The sequence below is a fragment of the Excalfactoria chinensis genome, chromosome 21 (assembly GCF_039878825.1).
Source record: "Excalfactoria chinensis isolate bCotChi1 chromosome 21, bCotChi1.hap2, whole genome shotgun sequence".
In the NCBI taxonomy this organism is placed as follows: Eukaryota; Metazoa; Chordata; class Aves; order Galliformes; family Phasianidae; genus Excalfactoria; species Excalfactoria chinensis.
In genome coordinates, this window is record NC_092845.1 from 4,855,000 (window position 1) to 4,871,183 (window position 16,184).

At 48.6% G+C, this 16,184-nt stretch overlaps 1 protein-coding gene across 8 annotated transcripts in view; it reads left to right on the forward strand.

The window, feature by feature from the left end:
- Nucleotides 1–16,184, forward strand: part of ARHGAP32 (Rho GTPase activating protein 32) — a 127,096-nt gene that overhangs the window by 85,847 nt on the left and 25,065 nt on the right. For 5 of the 8 annotated variants that reach the window (XM_072355023.1, XM_072355026.1, XM_072355025.1 and 2 more), the window contains 2 exons: nt 55–132; nt 3,165–3,246. In XM_072355023.1, coding sequence (XP_072211124.1) covers nt 55–132; nt 3,165–3,246 — 160 coding nt within the window. Of the gene's footprint in view, nt 1–54; nt 133–3,164; nt 3,247–9,335; nt 9,449–10,730; nt 10,859–16,184 lie in introns of those variants that run through there. The other 3 variants (XM_072355030.1, XM_072355029.1, XM_072355028.1) reach the window with 3 other exon arrangements.

The following is a 16,184-nucleotide window of genomic DNA, read 5'->3' on the forward strand; positions in this document are numbered from 1 at the left end:
TGTTTTCCTTCCAGCCTTGTTGAAGCTGGGATTGATGTTGCCAATCTCTTGCAGGTGGGAGACATTGTGTCTGTTATTGATATGCCACCAAAGGAGCTGACCACCTGGTGGAGGGGCAAGCACGGATTTCAGGTAGGCACAAGCTTCAGCCTTCATAGCACACCTTAAATAAAGCCAGAAGTCCCATCTTAGAGCTGCTCTGCCCACACAGGATTGCTTATGAACATAAACAGTTCCCCTGTCTTGGTGTAAGAGGACTTTGTTTCCCTTTAGCTCTGGGCTAAAGCTGAAGCAGGGTCCTTGTAGGAAATGTTCTCCTCACCAACTGGGCAGAGCAGGGACAGCTGTGACTCTTTGATGCTGATGTTAGGGGAGCTTTTACTGAACCCTGTCTGAGACAGCTGACGGTTATTCGTATTATACCATTCTTTCCACTATCTAAAGCTAGCTCAGGCAGAATGGAAAGGACTCAGGCAAAGGCAGCTGGTCAGACTGCCACTGAGATGGACTTTTCCATGCAAGACTCAGTTGTGGTTCTGCTCTCACTAATACCAATGCTGTGTGCAGTCAGATCCCATCCGAATGGAATGTTACACACAGGGCTGTGTCCATGTCTCATTAGAGAGCACCTGAGATACAGCTTTTGTTGCCTTTCTATCTGGTGTGGGTGTTCTGATGATATCTCACTAAGATGTCCAAGCTGCTCTGACTTGATGATTAGTGAAGTGCTTTAGTACTGCTTGCAGTGATCAGACTATGCTGCATTTAACTCTTGAGTGAGTTGGTAAAAGGAAACAGAAATACATTGTGATATGTCTATGAGCCATTATGCACGCAGCTGATTGCTTGCAAGTGTGTCCCCACGTACGGTGTGGATTCCATCATTCGGAGCAAGCTCCCTGCTTGCCATCAGGCTGCTAAAAATTGTGACTCAGGGTCACAATTTGAACTGTGAACTCAGAATACGAGAAGGCTTTTATTGCTCTGTTTGGTGTTGCTCCCAGATCTCTCATCCTCACCTGGAAAGCTTTGACCATTGGTGAGCTTTTGTGCTGACAGGTGTTTGGAGAAACCAGTGCTGGTAGGGTGCAGATATGCTCCATTTGAACCTCAGCTTTGATTCAGGATGGAAGATGGTTTGTGCTTTGCCAGACCGATTCCTTGGGAATTTGTCCTTCTGTTTTCTGTTGCAATTGCAGGCACCTTTCTCCTAATACCTGATCTAATGATTGCATTGCAAAGTACTTAATCCTGCGCAGAACAAAACGACCCGTTAGGCTCTTTATCATTTTCCCTGGTTAAAGTACAATCATTTTTAAGATGTTTTTCCTCTTGCTTTTTACTTTTCAAATGCCCTCAGTGAGTCACTGCTTTCATTGTAAGATTGTTACCTAAATTACAGCCACCTCCACAGTAACAGCCTCCCAGCCCTCTTTGTTCTCTCCTTCTTCTTTTCCCTTCATGCTTTGTCTTTTCAATCAGTAACTCTGTGTCAGATAGCTGAATCACCAGAGACAGGCCCTCTTCTGATGCACAACTGCCTTCTGATGTTCTTAATAATGCTGTCTTTGGGGTATATCTTCATTAGCTGCACTGCTGCACAACAGCAAGCTGCCCAGCACAAGTGTGTGTGCAGCCAGCAGTGGACCGTGTGCTTTTGGAACCAAGGTCTGCTTACGTGAGCTTGAACTGGTTGTGAAACTGCAGATCCACCCTTCTGAAGCATGCTCCGTGCTGGGCCTCTTCACTTAGAGGAGGAGCAATACTGCTGTTCTGCTACTGAGGTCTGGCAGAGGAGAGATGAATATCTCAACCTTGCAACTCTTCCAGTGCCTTTTCCATGAAGGATGGCATATGTTTGTTCTCCATTCCAAAAGGTGTAAGGCAGGTCTCCAAAGAAAGGCAGGCCTTTGATATGAAGAGATGCAAGAGAATTGCTGCTGTAGGTCATTTGTTCATTGACTTACGTAGTGTGTGCTTTCCTTTTGAGCATTTCTTAACCTTCACATGACCTTGTATCTATCTAAATATGTGTTATCCTTGCTATTAATTTTTGTACGTTGCCAAATCCTTTAATCCTGGCCCCAGCACCAGCAGCTTCTTGCTACATCTGCTGAGATTAACTCTTGGACTTAACTCATGTGTGTATACAAAATCAGGGAGAACTTTCCATGCAGGGAGAAGCAGCATCATTTAAGCGTGTGGGAATAAGGCAGAAGTCATAGGTGATGACCCTGCAGCTGATCTCCTGAGGATCATTAAGAAATGTCAGGGTGAATAAGTCAAAAAAAGTGCAAGCTGTCAGCTCTGTTAGCAGGAATTGAGCATCAGAGAGTTTGTAAGGGCTGAGAGAAATGAGGATTCTTTCCCTTAATGCTGTTCATTACAGTTATTGGTTCTGAATATGGCAAAAAACAAATGTAGAAACAGGTGTCGTGTTGTATTGAGAACTAGGAACAGTCTCCCAGGCTGAACCATTTACCTGGGCACAGCATGTATGGCACAGCATGTATGCACAGCATGTATGGCATAGCATGTATGGCACAGTGTGCATGGCGCTGCTGCTGGTTGATTGGGAGCTTACTGGTGAAAATCATTGTGGTGTAAGAATGAGTTCCTTTCTGCTTGGGGAGTTGTGCAAGATGGCTCAATGAGGAGAGCCCTCTGCCACGCGTTGTTGTTGCAGCACTGGAGCAAACTGTGGCTATAGGGATGACACAATGCTGGTGAATATACTGTTGTAAGGGCGGAAAAAGATCAGGTGTTGTTGAGATCTGAGTACAGATGACTGCGATGCTAAGAGCTGAACGAGCTGCTCTCATCACTGAATTTCTCACTGCAATTGAAATCTTTCCCTTCAGTTCCACTTGGGGTGTAGGGCTGTGTGTCATACCTGACCTCTCCCTGCCCCATGCACAGAAGTTGACCATCTGTATCCAGGGTACCAAGCATAGAAAACAGAACCATGATTTGGTTTGTGGACTTTTTGACTGCAATGTTTTGAGGAATGACGACTCTTACGCAGGCTGGTTTGTGTTGGATGAGGTTGTGGGGCGTCAGGAAATCACATCCCGAAGAAAATGTTATGTGGTTGTTGGTTGAACGGTTCAGATCTTAGAAACACTGCATTCAGTACTCTGCCTCTCTTTTTGTTCTCATCGCAGGTTGGATTTTTCCCTAGTGAGTGTGTTGAACTAATTAACGACAAAGTTCCTCAGTCTGTCACCAATTCGGTGCCAAAGCCAGGTATGTATGTTGCATTTTAAGGCGCAGTGAAGTGAAATGGAGTCTTTCATTGCGTGTCCCATGCCTAACACCTCCTTTGTACACCCTACGTTATATTCTGTGTTGATCATCCTTCATGCGTTCCATTGCTGCCCTTTCTCTGTGTTGACCATCTGCGGGTTCCTCCTCTCTGAATGGCATCCAGTGCTGAATGTCTTTCATCTGTTTCTTATGGTAGTAGCAGCATTCATCTCCTGCATGGTCTGAAAGACTCGATGCACGTGAGAATGTAAGATTCCTGCAGCAATCCATGCAGCTTCCCAGCTCTTGGTGTTTTACATTCGTGTCTCTGGTTTTCCATAAGGAACACAACGGTGGTCCAAAAATGCTTATGCTGATTTAGATGGAATAGATTAATCAGGTATTGCAAGCTGCTTTCTCTTTGGAGTGTGATGGAGAAAGTCAGCTAGAACAGAACTTGGGATCCTCATTGCCTCTCTTCTGGGTGTAGAATGACTCCATCCACTCTGCTGATGGAAGGGAAAATAAGTAGGAGACGTGAGCTGTCCTCCCCCTGTTATCCCAGTGTATGTTGGAAGTGGTTACAGGTGTACGTGCTGGGATGTCCATAGAATTTACTGGTGCTGAAGCTTTTGTTTGATTCCTCCAGTTTTTTATCTGCTGATGTTTGTGTGTGTTCATCTTCTGTATCACGAGGAGCAGTTTGAAGTTGCTGATCTGTCCTAAAACATTACGCAGCAGGCATGTAGAGCTGGAGAGCTGCTTAACGAGTGTTCTTTTCATCTGTTTCCTTTAATGATGATCTTGTCTTACGACATTGCTGGTTTGATACGCTGCAAATGGATGCAATTGCAAAGTCTGATTTTTACTACAGGAAATGCATTGCGTCAGGTCTTGTGCTAGGACTTGAGGCTTTCAAGTTCAATAGTAAGAAGTCGTGAGCACCCTCGGTTATCAGCCTGCTCTATTCATCTGCATTCTCCAAGAGCAACAATTCAGGGCAATCAGTTTTGCAGCTTTTGTTGTTCCTGGGAGCATGCAAATGTATTTGTTGGGCTCAGTGTCAGATCACCGGCAGTTGGAGGCAATGCAGCAGGTGGTCGTTCCCTAAGGGCAGCACCTCCTTCTGTTGGATGCTGAGCTCCATACACTGCGCTCAGTCCCTGCTCTGTGCTCTGTCAGCTGCAGCATAGTAGATGAGGGAGCCCTATATACAGGCTGAGCTGATAGAAATAGCCATAAGTGAGTGTTTGTTGTTACGTATGGCTCAGGCAATTAAATGTCATGAACTGCTAGTGAGCAGGCTCTTGCTACGCTTTAATGAGAGATAATGAAGTAGCATAGATTAATAAATTCTCTTTGGCTTTAACAACACGCTGGGGGGTGGATTTCCTCTGTCAGTCCAGAGAAACGTTTGCTACAAAGTTATAACAAAAGCCTGAATCCTATTAAAAGTAATACTATGAGATACATTGCCAAGCCAAGAGGCTGTCCCTGCTGCCCTTCCCTGGCAGTCATTCCAGGCATACAATTAAAGGCAGAAGCAGCACAGTGAGAAGGGTTCAGATGCATGGACTGCTAGAGCAAACGTTGCAGCTGTTTCTGTAATCCCCCCCCTGCCCTTCCTTTGCACACAGAGTTTGTGATACCGTATCCCTGCAGCACTGTACTCCCTGTTTTCTTTCCACCTTGGGATGGCAGTGCGCTGTGTTAAGCACGTTGAATGTTGTGTTGGCAGAACTGAAAGACTTGAGGGGAAAAAATGATGTTGCGAAAGACAAGAAGGGGTGAGAACAGCAGGGAGGAGGGGAGAGGTTCTGTTTGCTGCTCTGGATTCCCACAGCTGCACGGGGCAGCAATGAGATCCTGGAGTAGCACTGCTGCAAAGAGTGCAGTTGGGTCTGCTGAGGAGCTGCACTGCTGGGATGATGCAAAGAGCTTCTTGCTCACCCGATGCATTCAATGCCTTTTAATCTGCGGTTTATGCATATATGGGATATTTTCTGTACACTTTAATATCCACACAAACTACATTTCCTCCCTTTAGATACATTTTAAACATTAGGTTGGCTTTTTCCCTGGAATAGAGGCTTTCCTATAGGGAAATGCTTGGAGCTTTTGTCCTTCACTAACATTGCCAGGGTCTTTCATCCAGAACTAATATTAAGTTGTAGATGTGGGGTTGATAAGGCATGCTTATCAATATCCAAACTTGATATTCTTTAATCAAAGTGTGGTATGCAGAGCTTCCAGGGCATGTTGTATCTGCAGCATGAAGCTCTTTGCCATGAAGGGCTTTACAATGTAGGACTGCTTGTGCCGTTTAATTGTCCATAGATTTGGCTGCATTGAGTAATGTAATGAAAAGCAGATGGAAAGCAAAGAACTTCCTGTGTATTTTTACTGTTATTTACAGAAAGAGGCTTTGATTTGCAGAAGTGATGAGGGCAACATTTTAATGGAACCATAAAGTCTTGCAATGGTCTTAAATATGGAACCAATGATGACAGAGGTTCAAATGGAAACAAAAGGCAGCGGGAGAGGAGAGCCGTGTGCTGAAGTGCAAAGTGCTTCTAGAAACAGCATTTCCATGGGCTGTGGAAGTCCTTCTAAGTGTGCATTTGGGAATTGCCTGTGGGTTGTGGCTGCGTTTCCTCTTCTTGTCCAGCTCTTCCCACCTCTGTCTGCCTCTGCAGCAGTGTCTGTGTGCACTCATGCTGTCCCCACTCACTGCTTTGCACACATAACCCTTCCAGGCTTCTCAGCCATCCTCCATCCTGCTCAGGGCAATGGAGTCAATGGGCCCAACATCTCTGCCCACATTTGTTGAGGATGTTTTTCAAATCCATTATCCGCTCATTTAATTCACATTTAATGAGGAAACGTGCTCTTATTATATGAAATGAAGGGTATGTGAAGGGGGGGGTGTTTACTTAAAAGGTCGGGAAGAATAAGGTGCAAATAGATGGGGCGTGCTGCAGATGGCAGGGCTGAACAGCCATTTGACACTGATGAGTGCATAATGTCTTAATTGGTGTTTTTATAAGGAAAATATGGAAAGAAAATGTACCTAATTAGTACCATTCTCCTTAACCTTCAGTAAACAAACTGTTTCAATGAAGCTAAATTAAATTAAATGAAAACGTTACCGAGGCAATGCAGGTGCTGTTTGCAGGGTGGAAGCAGACAGGGAGCAAACACACAACAGCACTCAGGGCTCCTAAAGCAGGCTGTGGTCAGAAGACAGAACACACGATGCAGTCAGTACTGACAGACCAAAGGACCAATCCTTGAAGAAATGGTGTTTTCTCAGCTCCTATGGAGTGAGAGGACAAAGGTTTGGGGATGAAAGGTCAGCAGTGCGAGCTGCCTCCTGCGGGAGGCTGTGCAGTGTGCCTCTGAGCAATGGGTGCTGGGAAAGGACCTCAGTGCAGTGCCAGCATCACACTGCTGCTCTGACCTGGGGAGGGGGGGGGTTGTCGAGAGGAAAACATGCATCTTAAGCAATGAATGCAGAGAATGGAATGTAAGATAAAGCAGCTGCTTTAGCTCTGCAAGAGACGGAGGAAAGCTGATGAATGTGTAAGAAAACCGTTCATGCACGCAGTAAATACACAGATTTGTGAGGTATTTTTAATTGTTGCCGCTAATGGATCAGCACTGTCTGTTTATATAAAGACGCACTGCAACTTCCAGCCCTGTTTCTGACTCAACAAAGTGCTTAACCATAAACACATGCTCAGCAGGCACTGCAAGGACCGCAAACAAAGCGGAGGTTTCGCTGTGCTGCTCAGCAGGGTGGGCCTTGTGCGGAGCTCAGGCATGCCAAGTGTGTTGTTTCTGAGCTGGGACACGCTGGGTGGGGAATTCCTGGATCCCAATGAATTTCCAAAGCATCCGTTTCTTTCTTCCTGGTTTTCCCACTTGTTTCCATCTCTCTGTTCCCTTTCTTCCTCCTGGGATGTTGCTGGGATGTCATAAACCAGTCTTAAAACTGGATATGCAAATACTGCGTGTGTGCCTATCTATAAAAAAGCAAGTAATATATGCGTGCATGTAGAGATGCATATGTACTTTCCCTGTGTACACACTTCCAGCCCGTTGGCATGGAGATGGGGCTGCGTTACCATGGTAACGGGGATGCAGGGCTCCAGCTGCTGTTCTGCTGGAGAGCACAGGGTGGGCGATGCTGCTTCCTGAGCATTGGAGGGGGAGATGCACTTAGAAACAGACAGCACCTCGGAAAGGAGCTCTGCCTGCAGCTCGTAGCCCTACCAGAGGTGTGCAGGCTGCAGCCGTGCTTAACCCGCTGTGATTCATCCTCCACCATTGGCCAAACTCAGTTGTGATCTATTCTATGTGAGCTTTGAAAGTAACAGGAGCTGCTGCCTGCCTGCTCCTGCAGCATCTCTTCTGCCCCATTTGGGGGGAATCAGCTGAAACAAAGTCCTACGAGTGAACAAATATCAGATGCTTTTTTCTGCAGACAACAATGAATGTCTGACCATGAGAACATCCTTTTATCTGTTACTTGCTTTTGAATTCAGCCTCCGGCAGCAAACCTGAAATACTGACCACATAAATGCAATCTGTAAATCCCAGCTAGCCCCTAAGTGAGGGATGAGCAGGAATGTTAAATGTTGCAGATCAATTCCCGGGGACACATAGCATTAGGAAGTCAATGTTTTTTCCTCCTTAATCCTTTAATCCTTGACTGGTGCAGCTGTTTGTGGCAGTGGTAGGAAGCACAGCTCCCACATTTGGGCAGCATTTGTAGGCACCCACGGTTGTCTAGATCAGCTCCAAGACTTGCCTGTCCTCTCCTTCCCTCCCAGCCCCCACACCAAAGAGCCTTTGTAACCACAGAAACAAATGCCGTGTGTGCAAAGCAAGCACTTTGCAGGCATCAGTTATCTCACGTGAGCGTTGCCTGTGCAGTCACATGCATGGTGAGCAGAAGGCTGATCGCTCTGCACCTTGTGGCTGTGTGGCACAGTGACAGCACAGGTGTGGGGCATCAGTGAATGAGGCCTCTGTGTCCAACCTGGGCCAGATCCACGCTTGTGTTTTTCCTGGCACGGCCGGTCATGCTGTAAGTAAGGAAGAGATAGCAGCCAGAGCTGGCACAGCTTATCTGCCAAAGAAAGCCCACGGCTGTTGGCCTCAGCAGTGCTATGCCAGCCCTGTGCTCAGGCAGAGAGTTCTGCCCACCCTGGAATGGGGAGATGGAAGATGCAGGTTGATTTCTGCATTCCCTCTATGCCATTTCTTCTATGGGGCAGCTGAACCCATAGATGGTAGCTTTGAGCTCCCAACGTTTGAGGAGTGGATGTGTGGTGAGCTTGGGCTGTGTTCCTTGGGGAGTCTGAGCTGGAAAAGGAATAATGGTGGTGTATGAATGAGTGCACAGTCTGTGTATTCTGTCGGTAATATCTGGTTAATAATCTGGTTCTGTTATGGAACTGAAGGTGTTTGTGGGGGGAGGTGCTGGTGTGGCCGTACCCAATGCTCAGTGCTCCTTCTCACTGCTCTCCATGTGTTCCAGTTGGAAGTTCTTGTTATCTTTAAACGAGGCTTTTTTCCTTTCTCACAAGCTCTGTCAGAGTGGGACTCGGCTCTAAGAACAGTTGGCTTGAGCAAAGCTCTGTGTTTGTGGTAAGAGCTCTGAATTCCTGGCAGAAAGGTGGTCGGTTCTGCTCTCCTTTTCCATGCATAACTGGGAATCATTCCTGACTAATTGGATAACTGCAGGAGCCAAATTGTTGAGCCACAACACAAAGCTCTCCAGGTGGCTTTAGCCTTAGCTGGTCCCTCTTGGCTCTGACCTCTCCTGGCAGTGGCACACGGAGTCACACAGTGATGCTCACATCAAACCTCTGCTGTGTGCCCATGCCCTGCCATCCCTCCTTGCTTCTCTGCTCTCCCTCCCTCCCTCCCTCCCTTAGCAGCAGCGTTAAGCCGCTGCACAGCAGAGATCACAGCATTACTCCGGCCTTTAGGGTTTGCTCATGAATCAGCCTGTATCTGCAATTAGTTTGGAAGACTCGGCTGATCTGAAGTTTCATCTGCAGGATTTCATTTAAGAACTCGTGTCGGTGTCGCACTCATTCTTCTTCAGCACTGAATCCTGTAACAGCAGCAGAAAGCTTGCATCAAATTCTTTGACCTGTTCTCATGGGAACTTGCTTTTGCTAAAGGGAAGGTGAGTAAAAGTCCTCTCTTCCCTACTTGCCTTGTTTTGTGTCATTCCTAACTGCTTTTTTGGGGGGGTTCTACAGTAAAAGAACAAAAGGAGCAGACGCGTCACCCTGGCAGTTTGGAGCCATCTGTATGACTGCTCTGCAGCCCTGTGCAGGCTGCTTTTCTGTTCTGAATTGCTGCGTGTCTCTTCTGCCTGTGAATTTCGGATAGCTTGGTTGCTCCTGTTGCATCCGTTTGCTGTTTGTGTTGGGGTTGTAGCGATGGGTATCGGTGGGTTTGATAGGAAGAACGTTCCTGGTAGCAGGATGTGGGCTCTGTATGTGCAGTGGTTGAACCTGGGCACATACAGAGCTGGATTCCAGCGGTCACGGTTTGGCTGCTAAGGAAAAAAGAAATGTGATACAGTCGTAGTCCAAGCAAAACGATCCAGCAATAAATACCGAGCAGAATAAGTAGCTGGAGAAAAGCGTTATTAGGAGTTATGAGTCAGCAAGCAGTTCTGATAATAACACATTTGAACACCAAAAGATGTGTTCTACCTCCTGACCATCGGCATGTCTGCATACCTAGAAGCAGATTCCTCTTTAATCTCCTGACGCTGAGGTTGCCCAGCTGACCCAGTGAGCTGTGAGCCCACGGTTCAGAGGTGGATTGAAGTGCACTGCAGCCATGTGTGAACTGAGGTGCTGGGGGTCAGCGTGGCTAAACAGAGCACGGCAGTGTTCATTCCTCAAGCAGATGCACATAATGCTGTGCACTGGAGAGAAGTGGGGCTGAGTGGCTCAGCCCTGCTGGGTTTTGTCCCCTCTGCCTTCTGCTCGGGGTGCTGACATAGTTGGGGCTGGGAATCAGGCTATAAATGAGGTCACTGCAAAACGCTCCGTGTCCTTTGGCTTTGTTTTTAAACAACAGACCTGGGGAAAATTTGGGACAGAAATACTTTGTTTTTCTTTCAGTGGTTTCATCCATGTGGCCACAAAGTGCGTTGGTTCACAACCACGCAGGTGGGAAAAGGAGCACTGCTTCCTGAGTACTGCAGATGGGAGAGAAGCGCAGCTCCCGGTGCTCAGGTCCGGTCCGGCCGTGAAACGCAGTTTAGCTCCATGCGAGGAATGGGAAAGCGGTGGACAAACCGCAGCTCGCGGTGCGTCCCGATAACGGAGGTTGGGAGGAGACGCGATCAGGGCCGACAGGAGCGCTGCCCGAATAGAGCCGCGTCCCTCTGCGCTCCGTCCGCGGTTGCGGGAGGAAGGAGGCACCTGGGGAGGTGGAGCCGGGCCGTGCCGGGGAGGGGCCAGGCGGCTCTCGGGGGCGGTGAGCTCCGCACCTCCGCGCCGGCTGCAGTGAGAGCCGCGGGAGCCCCGGGCTGCGCGGGTCCGGGCGGGCGCTGCCGCCGGAGCACGTCGGGGAGGTAAGGGAGCGGAGCGGCTCCGGCTCCTTCCTTATGTAAGGCTTGCGTTTGTCGGTCCCCGCGGCCACTTGTTGCCTAGTAACTTGCCAGGTATTCGGTTTGCCGCTTTGGGGAACGGCTTTGCGTGGCTTTTTCTTCCGAGCGGGGCGGGAGGAGCGGGGCGCTGCGGGGCTGCGCGTTCTGTGCTGTCCGCCCCGTGCCGTGTGCGGGATGGGAGCGGAACCCCCTGCCGCAGCCCGGGGCTGTGCCCATAGCAAAGGCCGATGGAAGCCCGCACGCCTTCCTTCTTTGCCATTTCAGTTCTGTTTCCCTTTTACTAATCTCTGGTTTCAGGTTTCTATTGCACCTTCCTGCTTCCTAGATCCGCAGCCATAAACTGTTTATTGCACTTACGCTCGGGCTGTGGGTGTGTAGCAGGCCGGAGCTGTTAAAGTGTTCATTTTGAATCTGGGAGGGTTGATGTGTGGATTCCCACCCCGATCCCAGGGGAGGAAGAGCTCTGGAGCTCCCAGACCGCCTCCCATGTGAGTGCTCTGCAGATCGGGGTTACCCACGGGTTTATACCCCTCCAAAGAGGCAGCTGGCAGATGGGCATGTCTAACATTTGAATTTCAATAGCCCTTTGCATATCACGTTATCCTTTGTTTTCCTTCTCCTCTTGGACCAGCGCTCAGACAACATAGGATGCATTCCCAAGCATTAATATTATGGATGGTATTGTTTGGAAAATGGGGCTTCCTATTTAGAACTGCTTTTCCATTGTGTGCCGGAGCCCCGGGGCACCGAGTGCAGCTCTGGGAAACAGAATTCCCAGGAGGAGCAGTTACTGGGATCATAGCAGCCCCTTTGCAAATAGCCACGGCTTGTCTGTTCCTATTTGTTCAGAAAGCCTCCGAGAAGCTACCGGCTATTTTAAGGACCCACTGCCCTGCGGGGTGTTATTATTTATGAGAGAGGAGGCAGGAGGCCTCCCCCTTCCACTCTTCCCCGACCTCTTTTGTTCCGGGCACCACACAGGCGTGATGAAAGAGTCACTGGAAATCAAAGCTCCGGGCTGGTGTGATAAAGGAGAAGAATAAAGCACACAGAACAATACAATGTCTGCATTCCTGAGTCTTAGAAAGTAGATTTAGTTTGCCGCAAGTTTAGTTGCCATAAATGCATTGGGCCTGATTTTCAGTAAAGCCTTTGTACACCAAAGCAGTGTAAGGAGATGTGTGGGAATACGTAATTCTCATCCTTGGTGCCTTATAAAGTGACTGATGTGAACGTGTCCTGTGCTCCTTGTGTTCAGTATCATTTCCACTCCAGATGAGTGCAAACTTGGCTTCTAAAGCCAGAATCCCTACAGGGGTTAATGTGGATGTCAGTAGCTGAAGTAGAAACAATTGAAGAAGTCAAGGCTGTGAATAGGCAAAGAACTGTCCTGATGTCAACCCTGGCAGAGTAGGTCAAGGCAGTGTGAAAGTAGCTGGTGTGGATGGGAAACATCTGCCCTCTGGCTAGTGGAAACGGAGATAGGGATCTGCAGTGCCAGTCTGGGAGAGCTGCAATGGGAACTGGGAGGTATGCAGTGCTCCCAGTGTGACAGGTGTGGTTTGGGAGAAGGGAGATGCTGTGCCCTGAGCTGAGCCCTCCTCACCCAGGTGGGTCGCTCACATCCCTTTCTGAGGGAACAGCAGCTCCTTTCCCAGTGCCTTGCATGAGAGCAGACGCCCTCTCAGTCCAGGATTGGGTCTCACCTGGCAAACTCGCTGTTATTCAGCTTTTGCTGTTTGATGATTCATGTCAGGTCTTTTTTTTTCACTGCTTGCCTCCTCCCACCACCCCAGCTGTAGCGTGCTGCATGCAGAACTGGAGGGACTTGACTGCAGTCACTCCGGTTATCCTGGTTTGGCTGATGTCAGAGCTGTGCTTGACTGACAGGTGAAGGCTCTGGGCTTGTGTGTGTGTGTGCTGATGGTACTCAGGGTTGGTTTTGGTTCCTGTCAGGTTTTTGGACAATCTCCTGCAGCAGTGGGGAGCCAGCAGCCACGCTCTGACTTCATCCAGGGTGTTCTGAAGCCTTTTGGTCAGGGGAAGGTGCATCACAGGGTATACGGCTGCTGTTGGCAGGCAGTGAGGATAAAGGAGGGCAGAGGCAGTTCTCCTTCCAGTCTGAATGAGGCTGGGAACAGTTGGTGGACAGATAAAGGTTTGGTTGTGCTAGTGCTGCACTGACTCTGCCAGAACATGGCTTTTCAGGGGGATCATTAATCCCCAAGGTGAGCAAGATAAGCAAGAGGGCTGCATTAAGCTCTGCTGGGATACATAGAGATTTGGCATAATGTAGTATGAACAAAAAAGAGACAGAACAAAAGATGCAGGGGTCTCTTTTGCTCCTTTTCTCCTTGTTCTGCATTTCCCAGCTTAAACTCCTCATCCCCTGGTTCCATTGCTGTCCTGGTGTTGCCTGGCTGCTACCTTTTCCCCTCTCCCACTTCAAGGACCTGCATTACCTGACCGAAGCCCATCCCTGCTGCTTTGTCACTACCACTATTAGTGCTGCATTTTTCCCCAGATAAAAGGGAAGCGTTAATAGAATTAATAGATTGACCTTGTCAGCTCTTGGACCTTTGAAACCTCTCTCTTTTCTCAGTTGGCCTTTGGCTGTGATTTATATCTCCTGGCCATGCACTGCTTCCCCCAGGCTAGAGAAGCTCTCCTACAATAAATGAGTTCTGAGATGTCCTGTGGTCTGTTTGCTCAGGAGGTCAGCTCATATTATCTTCATGCTCATTTATGGCCTTTGAATTGATGAGAAGATCAGGCATCTCTTTATGTGGAAAGTATTGCACATTTCTTGGTACTGGACTTCCCTGTCCGTGGGCAGGTGATGTCCACCTGTATCTGGCCTTGCACTTTACTGCTGTTATCCCATTGTAAATACTCCAGGAAATCCGGCAGCAAAGTGCCTGGGCAGAGTTTTTGTCAGTGTGAATGGCTGTCGTAGGTATTTTCTCCTAGAGGTTTAGAAGCCATCTCCAGACTGTTCAAACTGCATGTAATGGGAGTGTGCACCATCACAGATGTGTGGCTGTGCATGCTCAGATCACATAAAGAATGTTGGAAACTGCCTGTGCTGCTGATCAGACACACCATTTGCTTTTGGAGCCTTCAGTAAGGAGACCAATCAGACCCAACTGCTGCATAAGGTGATAGAGGTGGTTGTGTAACCTGGGAATGGAAATGCACGGGGTTGGTTCCTGAGCTGGTGGGTCTCTATGCTGGGTGCTCCTCTGCTGAGCAGAAGCAGCTGCTGCTCAGACCTGAGCCTTAAACTGGTGTTGGCAGGCACAGAGAGGAGCTCCATTCTGTTGAGTGGATTGCTTACAAGCACTGCCCAAAGGGCAGCTCCAGGGTCTTGGCTCATGCAAGAATAAGGGCTGCTTCCCACATTATTAGGCTTTGTGAATAAGAGCAGCAACATTGCTTGCCAGTTTGAATGATCTCTCCATGGTTGTGGTGCTCTTACAGTAGCTGGAAATATGTGCTTGTTCTTGGCCAGTTCTTACCATCCTAGTTTGATGATTTTTATCTCATGAGGAAGAAATGAATCACTTTTAACCTATTTCCTGACTTCTTGTGGCACAGATGCCGACCTCAGCAGATGTCAGCCGCAGCATCAGGGTGCTCAGCTGTTGTTGTTTGCTTTCACTGAGCAAATAAGCAAACACACACTTACCAAGGCTATTAGATATGAGACAGGAGGATATTTTTAGCCTCAGATCTCTGGAATTGTGAAATCTTTCTAAAAATCTTTATGGTCAGCAAGGGAGCCCAGTGGTGCGGTTACTGCTGTGGTGGTTGCTCCCATTCAAGAGCTAAAGGAGTGTGATGGTGCGTGGTTCCAAATTCTGGTTGGGTTTTTAGGGCTGTATAAATTAGCTTCCAAAATAGAATCTGTTGTGGCAGGAGGAAAGAAGCAAAATGCCCCGTTGCTAAGGAACATGACAGAGAACTGGGAGATGTGACTCAGTTCTTGGCTTTGTATGATTTCTCTCCAGTAAGATGTGGGTCCACAGAGCACGTCTTGCTAAGTGTGAAGGGGAAGGGCATTAAAAACCTTGACTGAGGTTTTAAGAAGAGCTCGAGAGATTTGCTCTGAGGGGAACCAGCTGAACTGAGTCTGCTCAGCAGGTTGTGCAGGTAAATGTGTTTGTGATCAGTGTCTGCAGAATCAGGAGCGTATCAGATAGGTGGCAAAACTCAGCTCAGCTATCTGACATGCTCCTGATTCCCATTGCTGCTTCTTCTCTCCCCACAGTAGAGTTTAGTTTTGGAGGAAAATAGGTCTCTGGGGGCTTTGATTTTTGTGGCTGGGTGTTGCAGTGTGTTGATGTGTTATGACCCAAGCAGCCGCACGTGGCCCTGCTTTGCCCCCAGCCCTGCAGCAGCTCTCAGCAGGGGATGCTTGGGCTCAGCAGCATGCAGCCCCCTGGGGGGAGCAGGAGAAACAAACAGTGGTGTGTGCTGGAATGTGGGTCAGCGAGCAGCTCAGATCTTCTCCTGTAGTCCAAGCTTACCAGTTGTCTGTTAGAAAACATGCTGCCATCAGTAGTGCCAAGGAGAGGATTCTTTTCTAGGAGTGGGTTGGAAGGGGTCAGGCAATGGGTGTGTGAGGATGTGCCATAGGAAGCTGCCATTATCCTGCTCAGAGCTGGGAGCTGGGTCACCGTACGGCTTCATGTCTGTGAGCACTTTGCTCTGATGTGCACATAAACTTCATTTCATCACTGCCAGATCTGTGCTGGGTAAGGAGAGCAGGTTGTGCCCTGGTTGTGCTGCAGTGTTGGGCTGCTGTGCATGGCGTGCTGTGCTGCTGTGTGCACTGAGAGCACCAGGTTCATTCAGCAGGTTGCTTTAATCCAGGTCACTTCCATGACTCAGCTCCTGATGCAGCCCCACAGGGGGATGCAGGAGCCCAAAAGGAGTGCTGCGATGCTCAGAGGAAGGTGGGCCACTCCTCAACGTGTCCTAAGAGATCCCTGTGGGCTTTCAGCCCTCAGTAACTCAGGAACAGCACTTGGTGCCAATCTGCAGCCATGAAAGCTCTTTGAAGCAGCTGCTGGCTGACACATTTCTCCAGGAAACGAGCTGTGTAAAGTATATCCTGAAATGCTTTATAGTCTGCGGCGTGAGGGCGAGCAAGCCCTGCTTTTAATGAAGTAATTGTTATTTAATAGTTTTTATCAATGTCGGGGGAATTTGGGGCCTCACTTACACTACAAAGGCTGGGTGGAATGGCAACAACGGCACAGATTGATTGGCGATGGCAGCTTCCCAG